Source organism: Cariama cristata, unplaced genomic scaffold (assembly GCF_000690535.1).
Source record: "Cariama cristata isolate BGI_N322 unplaced genomic scaffold, ASM69053v1 scaffold2659, whole genome shotgun sequence".
Lineage (NCBI taxonomy): Eukaryota > Metazoa > Chordata > Aves > Cariamiformes > Cariamidae > Cariama > Cariama cristata.
The window spans coordinates 4759-13345 of NW_009633831.1; the positions used below are offsets into that span (position 1 = coordinate 4759).

The 8587-nt window shown below is 38.2% G+C and overlaps 1 protein-coding gene across 1 annotated transcript; it reads left to right on the forward strand.

Annotated features, from left to right (window-relative positions):
- Positions 1-3479: 3479 nt before the first annotated feature.
- On the forward strand, positions 3480-4726 carry HS3ST1 (heparan sulfate (glucosamine) 3-O-sulfotransferase 1). The gene has a single exon (XM_009706889.1). The coding sequence runs from the start codon at positions 3526-3528 to the stop codon at positions 4483-4485; it is 960 nt and encodes a 319-aa protein (XP_009705191.1). The 5' UTR covers positions 3480-3525; the 3' UTR covers positions 4486-4726.
- Positions 4727-8587: the final 3861 nt, after the last annotated feature.

Consider the following 8587-nt stretch of genomic DNA (forward strand, 5'->3'; position numbering starts at 1 on the left):
GAGGCAGTGAAGAGAATTCTTAAAGCAGAAAAGTAATTTGGCAGAGTGGCTGCTATAAACTCTTTAGTGCATGCTTATTATTGTTGAAACAGTTTTTTGGACCCACAAATTATAAAGCTATGGAATACATGTTTGCATCATTTTATATAAACTGCTGTAATTCTAGCCCCCAAACTGCAGATCTGCATAAAGCGTTAAAGAGGACATAAGAGAAGAAAGCTGAATGACAACTAATTTATATGCTGTTTTATTCCTGGACACCATTTTGCCCACACAACATATGTTTTGTGCTGAATTTAGAGGCACACTCATGTCCATTGTGTTGCATTAGTCTAACACAACAAAATAAAGGATCCAGATATCAAATCCATATAGTTTGAGAGAAACAAAAGAGAATGGAAAGAAAAGGCAGGCAAAGCTTTATTGCTTGAAAGCAAAACAACAGTAACATATAGGTACTTTGAATGGCACAATTACTGATATGATTCATTGGGTGTGCATAAAGACAGTAAATGCTACAGATACTGTAGCAGTGTTCTGCAGTGTAAGAACACCTGATGCACACCTGAACAAATAGTTGGGGAGGAAAAATGAAATTCTGTATGTCTGCAACAGAAGATACCCCCGTGTTATTCTGAGGTCTCATGTTGCAACAGAAAATAGTTGCTTTTGTTCATCTAGAAAGAGCTATCCCCCCAAAAGTAACTGAGTTAACAATGGGAAGACAGTGAGACAGAGCTCTGCTGGGGCTCAAAAAGTTACCTGATGTGAGGCCCTTGGTACCTCACCTGTAATATCCTACAAGTTTGATTTCAAAGAGCAATGCCAGCCAAAGCAAGAGTAGAGCTACAGTTAAGAGACACCTTGCTGTGTCTTTTATTTCCCCCAAACATTCCCATGTTACACTCAGCCACCCGAAGGCTTGAATAAAAAAAGCTGGCAACTAAGTAGTATGCAAACTATGAATTAAAAATGAACAGTCCCAACGAATTGGTATATATAGTTCATTCAAAAAAAAAGAATCCCAGCAGTGTGTCATCGCTAATATCTGAGACCAGCAGCTAAAAGTTAATCTTTACAGAGACAGACATCCTATCACAGAACTTGGCTATTAGCATAGCAGATTTCAATCTGACTACTAAGAAATAAGAGTTCCTACTATTAGGCTTTAACTTAACTCCTTTCAATAACAGTTCAACCTGTTCTTCACTGGAATCCTATTATGCTTTTCCAGTAAGGTGTTAAGACAACAACTCAGGCTTACTATTTATGGAGCTAGTGACTCTTAAAATATACTCTGAAGTAAGTGGCTATTCCTTTAATCTGTGACCTTAAGATTCGGCAAGAGTTGATGTTTTCTTGCTCTTATGTACTGAGCTGCCTATCAGTCACTGATCCAATCCAGCCACTGCTGTACCATTTGCCCACATTGCTGCTGAATATAGTGGCAGCATAGCTCAATGGGGACATCCACCATGAATTTACCTATAACTAACTGTCTGTCACCTAGTGTCCCCCCACCAACATCCTCAGTGTGAGGCTAATAATTATGATTATTTCTTGTTAAAAATGAAGTAGATTAACCTGAGAAAGATTAACAGGAATGGTGAAGACAGGGAAGAGAGAGCAGATGATTAATGACGACAGCCAAAATGGAGCTCTTTCAGCCAGATGAAACTTAACAGGGACCAAAAATGGAAGAACAACAAATTCCTCTGCAAAGTTGTCTCATATCAGACATCACAGAACAGCCCAGGGCATGACCTTCTGCCCAAGACAGAGCATGCTCACAAGCTCAAAGCCTACAGGGAAGCACACACTCTTTTGACTTCACATCTATCATGACACTTTGCTTCCCTCTCCTCCCGTCCTTGATTTCTGCTTCCTAACAATATTGCTGCCTTGTAGCCTTTTAAAAGTGATTAGAAAAAGGGAAAGCATAGAACTAATAATCAGTAGCAAACATCAGGAAGCAGACCTGCTCCATTCAGGATGGAGTCATGACCTCTGTAAATGCAAAGCTATCACACAGAACTTTCTAGATCACTTAGAAACACATCATTAGTCCTTGTCACACTGGGACATAGCTTATTGCGGAAATGTCATTAGTTTCTTTTCAGATTCTCTGGAGAATTTCCAAAACCTAGCCCTTGAATTTCCTCAGGTTGTTCATACGTAATTTCATATTTCAGCTGTTGTTAGCCAATACAGTACATGCCGTTCCAAGCTTAAATTCATAATTACAGTTGCCTGCTAAAGCCAAGCAGCCAGGTGCTCGGCCATCATGGCTTCCGCTTCTAAATGGAGTTAGGCAATACCAAAATCATACTTACACCAACCCTCCACTGAGGTTATAAAGTCTTTGGAAGCCATCTTAATTTAGGGAGCTCATAACACAGCAATCTAACAGCTATGCTATGTGTGAGGCCATTAAGATTTCACTTCAAACATTGCATTAAAAACACCCTGACCTTTAAATGGAGTTCAGTGGTGGTACTGAGTAGTCTTTTGATAAAGTGTAAAGTTAATGGTTTACATCACAGCAGCTTGCTGACTGACTCTTGAAATGACCTTCAGAAGTATCCATTGTGTATTTTCTTTCCTGAGTACCACTATTAGAATCACTGGTCTCTTAGCATTTTGTTGATGCAGTTATACTATGGTCTGTGGTTTCGTTATCTTACCTTTTTGCAGGGCCAGAGTGCATACCACCTGACTCTATCGTTAGAAACCCTAAGCACAAAGCAAATGTTAACACTTTAAAATGGCACAAAATTCCAACTTTTCCTTGGTATACTACACACCCAGAGCTCTTCCTAACTTCTTCCTAGGAGAATGTTACCTTCGCACAGTTGGGCAGCTCTGTCTATATTGCGCGAGCCTTTTTCCCAGGAGGCTTTACTTCCAAGGTTGCTGTCACATGGTCCTTTACGACGCTATAATTCCCTGACTTCCTACAAGACCTTCAGCTTTTAGGAATGCTCTTTTGGTCCAGTCCACACCTTTTCCTTTTTTTTGTTTTGTTTTTAAGATAAACCTATTCTTGCAGATAAAAAAAAAGCACCGTTTTCTCTTGTGATTGTGGTTCAAGTCCAATGAAATCAGATTTTTAAAAAATAATAAAAAATAATACTTTAGATGAATCTTGGATGCAAGAGAAAGATTCAGAATGTTCATGTCTCCTGAGGACTGGAAAACATTTTCTCATGGTATTATTGTATGTGCCTGTCTTTTAAAGAATTTAATTATACCAAATGATCTATAAGCCTAGAGTTGGGAAAGATAATGAAGTTTGTTCAGTTGTGAAAAGCAAAAGATACTTGCAGTGTGGCTTTAGTAGTGATATATCTGACTCTGAAATAATGTGCTGCTTTTCTTTTTCTTTTCCCTCTTTCAGCAAAGTTTCCATTTGAGAAATACACATTCACTTGGCAAAACAAAAACAACTTTTAAAGGTTGTTCTCGGTGGAAATCACTCTATGCCCCATTACCTGCTTGAGTGAAACCAGACTAAGAACTTCTGTCATGGCAGCTTTTCTGCTGGGAGCTGTGTTGCTTATTGTTCAACCTCAGATGGTGCCTTCCAGACCAGCTATAAATTTGAATGCTGAGACTTCTCAGTCTGTTCAGAGAGAGCTTTTAAAGAAAACATCTCAAAAAAATGACTTCAAGGAAAACATTCATTCTAATGGATCATGCCGGCAGCTGCCACAGACTATCATTATTGGAGTGAGAAAAGGTGGAACAAGAGCTTTGTTAGAGATGTTGAGTCTCCATCCAGATATTGCGGCAGCAGAAAGTGAAGTTCACTTCTTTGACTGGGAAGATCATTACAGAAATGGATTGCAGTGGTATATTAATCAAATGCCATTCTCTTATCCCCATCAGATCACCGTGGAAAAAACTCCAGCATATTTCACATCACCTAAAGTGCCTGAAAGAGTTTATAACATGAACCAATCAATGAGACTACTCCTTATTTTAAGAGACCCAAGTGAGAGAGTACTATCAGATTACACCCAAGTGTTCTATAATCACATGCAGAAGCACAAGCCGTATCCATCCATTGAACAATTCCTGATTAAAGATGGTGAACTCAATGTGGACTACAAGGCAATAAACAGGAGCTTATACTACATTCACATGCAAAACTGGCTGAAATATTTTCCTCTTGATCGTATTCACATTGTAGATGGGGATAAACTAATCAAAGATCCCTTCCCAGAAATAGAGAAGGTAGAGAGATTTTTGAAGTTATCGCCACAGATAAATGCTTCAAACTTTTATTTCAATAAAACTAAAGGTTTCTACTGCCTGAGGGACAGTGGTAGAGAGCGTTGTTTACACGAGTCAAAAGGACGAGCACACCCACAAGTAGATACCCGGTTACTTGAGAAACTGCATGAATATTTCCATGAACCCAACAAGAATTTTTTTGAACTTGTGGGCAGAACATTTGACTGGCACTCATTTGTGGCAAGTTAGTGGTAAGCTTCAGAACCTATGTTCCAGTGTACATTTAGAAATTTTAAAAAGGGCATTTAAGCTATAATTTATTTGTAAAATCCATAAATACTTCTGTACAGTATTAGATTCACAATTGCCATATATACTAGTTATATTTTTCTACTTGTTAAAATTGAAAGCATTTTGTATTGTTTTTCATGGTTGTTAACATTGTGTATGATGTGTCTATATGAAGAAACTAAATTATTTCACTGCAGAAGATGCTCTCTTGAGAATGCATTGTCTTTTTAATAAATAAATTCATTTCAGCAGAACCCTTCAGAATGATTTGAATACTTTGGCCTTTCTGGACTATTCTGGATTTCTTCCTCTAGTTGCTAATGAATATGCTAAACTTTACATTTCCATTTTTCTTTCTTTAAAATGTGGCTTAATAATTTCTTTTTCATTTGAAAATATTGTTGTAGTTAGAAAATTGTTTCATCCTGCTTTATAAAATTATTTCCTGATAAAGTGGTGATACTTACACATGTTGAGACTTGCACACCTAAAGGACAGTGGAAGTTTCTGTGTAATATGACATACTAACTACTGTACTTACCTTCATATTTACTGTTATAACAAGTGCTTCTCAAATTCTTTGGCAGTACAGTGCAGATTTCATGGCAGATTTTTAAAGATTCAGTGGGGACCAGCTCATAAAAACTGGAGTTAGCTGCAGAAATATGGTCAACCTGAAAACTTCCTACGGGCTCTGAATGTATATATACTTCATAAAGAAGAAGGGTTGAGAGAAGAATTTGAGCAATATAGGGACATTTTAAAGGTTGCTTATGACTGTTCCTACATTTTATAGCATATTTCTGCTTTGCCATTACTGAAAACAAACACTTATACCAGAAAAAATAGTTGGTCTACATTCCAATAAGCAGCAACTTCATTCATATAAATATTACCACACTTGTACCCCATTCTTGTTTTCTATGAGTTGAGCAGGTGCTTCATGCATCTGAAAATTGCCCATGAACTACTGTTCATTTAATTTCCTTCCAAGAACCATGATGCCAAGTCTTGATTAGACTTGTGTGTTGTGGGATTAACCCCAATTCCAGGAACTTTTATGGTCTTCCATCTGCTAAAAATGGAAGTTAGATGTTAGTACATTGGTAGAAATTACAACTCTCCTTGTCTACAGTGGTTACGATGTCTTGTTAGCCATCAATTTCTGGAGTTAGAGCTAGTCCGACACAAGGCTTGCTATGTTACTTTCATTCTGAGCTCCTAATTTTCATTTTATGATCTTGAGTTTAGTCATTGAATGTGCAGCGGCAACACCCTGTAAATTTGAACTTGTAACTGATTGTTACAATCCTTTATAAAATTTAAATGTAGATTCATTCATTTTTTTCTGGTGACATGGTGCAAACTTGGGCACTATGACAAGGTACCGCCATCTGGATGCAAATATCCCATATTATGCTGCTTGCATGAAAATTTGCAGATGCTGCCCTTCTCTTGCCCACTCCTTGTGCACCTGCCCAAGCTGTATTCAACCTCAGAGAGGTTGGTGGTGTTTTATAAAGTAGATCTTTGACAAAAGCCTATGATGAAATGGTATTGTACTCAATAAAATATTTTCTGAATTGCATCCTTCCTTTCTCTTTTGTTCATCAGTTTCTAGTTTGGAAGACTAGAATTTGGGATTCAAGTCCTGTTTAAATTCCAGTTAAATGCTACTGAAGAATTTAGCTGTAGCCTAGTGGATTGATTAGAAAGCAGTTGTTTGCTATTGGGTTGTGCCTGCATGGTCCATTGCTGACCCAGCATACACAACAAGGAGGGAAAATTTTTGGTGGCGGTAATGTCAAATCTTACATAAGGCAGATGCCAAAAATAACAGGATTATAGTACTATCATGCTCCTATTAAGGTTTTAGAAAAGGGAAATACAGGGGGTTTTGTGTAAGGTGGGGCAGTATTTTTTTTTCTACGCTCATTATTATCCCATTTCCTTACTAACGTGATCTCTGCAGAAGCCATCTGGACCTAAGAAATTTTGGCCCAGACAAAAGGCTTCCCACCTTAGTATAGTCCCACCTTCACTAGTCCCTCCCTACAGTCCCAGACTAAACCCACCACATTCATCAACTTTTTGCTGGGAAAGGAAGAATGCTACCAGGGTATGTGACCAGGAGCCAGAGGAGTACAAGAAGGCAGGGTTGCATCAAGTTCACCTGCAGCAGATCATACAGGGTAGCATAGGGCATAAGTGTTGAGTTGTGAATGCCAGAGTAATATTGACACCTGATGTTGGTATTGAGAATACTTTTAGATGTATAATGCTACTTGATACCAGTATCTTGCCTGTCACGAAGCAGAACACATGGACGTGTTCCCCAATGCCCAATATGGCTTGTCTCTGTAGAGAGGAGTATTAACCATTGGGTCACTATTACTGTGTTAGTGCTAGGACCTCATAGCATGTTCTCTGTGGGATCAGGAGGCGAAGTGACCACGTCAGGGGGACATCCTGAAGCAGAAGCTCACGTGATTCATGCTCTAGACCCTAAGTTCAAAGGGGCCCACAGACAGTATGTCATACTGAATGTGTACACTGTGTGCAGGGATGGCATGGTTGTACAATACCTTATCCTGTTGCACAGCTAGCTATGTGGTAACTAGGATGGTGATGGACAATAAATCACACCCACACTAATAATAATGATAATATTTACCTGCCATAGGTGCCCTAAGTTCAAGAATCACAATACTTAAAACTAGGATTCTAAGTGGGAATTTTCAGTTTAACAAGAGTAACATTCACTTTCCATACATGCATTACCGTATTTAAATACATTTGCTAGATGTTTCTAAAGAAGTGCTAAACAACAAAAGCCAACAGAAGAAAGTGAAGAGAGAATGAGAGAGACTGAAGCACATTCTGATTGGGACTGTAGAAACACTAATAGTGAGCTTTGAAGTCATGCCATATCTACTCAGAAAAGAAAAAAAAAAAAAAAATCTCTGAAAATACCTTTCCAGTGCTATGCAACACAGGTATTTATTTCTTTAAAACTCTACCTCTTCCGGTTTAAAGTATAACCGCTTGGGTGTTTCTCCAGAGGCCCGTTTCCTCAGGGCAACTAGCCAAGTTTGTGATCACTCTTGCAAATATAAAATAAATACAACACTTTAGGAGAATTCAATGTCCAATTCAAAGCCTACCACTCCCCTTGAATACAAGAAGAAATGTCAATCAAGTCATTAATCAGGGTGGCACTGCAGGACTAAGTCTTGCCCTTTGCTTCACAACACAGATTAGTGTGTCTTTGAAAGCCAGATATTGTACCTGCAGAGGGCAAAGTTTAAACTATAATGATTATCTCATGAACACTGCTGAAGGAGTATGGAAAGGGAGAGAAGTCTCCTAGGAAAAAAAAAACAAAAGTTATTACTTCATCAAGCATATTGCTACGTCTGCTGGTGTTGCTGTATGATCCTTTTACACGTGCTTTGCTTTTTCCTGATGTTGTAGGTGAAATAACATCTAATGTGCTTGAATAAATCAACATTGTTTTGGAACATCTCAGAAAAAAATCCATCCTTTGCTTTAATCTTGCTTGAGCCTGTTTGCATTGGGAATATGGTAGTGCTACAGTCATCGATGAATGTGTGGGATTTACCACCACAGAATATTTTACATGAAAATTTTGTTATTTTGGGGCTTAAAGCTGATCATTTCATGTTTCCTTGTCTACGTGCATTTCAGAACCAGTTTCTGCAGAAAGCCAGGATTCTCATTCCCTGTTGTCATTCACAAAGATTTCAAATGTCTGAAGAGAAATAAGATGGGGTAAGGCATATTTCCATGTATCTTTCTTCTGCTTTGTCTAGCATGGCTGACCAGACATTTAATACAGTTCACACATGCACCACAAGTAAAAGGCTGTACATCACAACTCCTTCTCAGAGGAATATCCTTTCTCCTTTCTCTTTTTCAAAGTTTATGACTTGAAAGTCCTAAATAGATATATACCAGCTGAAATAGTTGCAAGTATGTGCCCCTACAGCTGTAACATTATTCTTTTCTCATTCTTAGCTCAGTAACTTTTATTTATATG

Bases quoted from the DNA above. Each gene is read 5' to 3' on its own strand.
- HS3ST1 (XM_009706889.1), top strand. From the start codon at position 3,526: ATGGCAGCTTTTCTGCTGGGAGCTGTGTTGCTTATTGTTCAACCTCAG.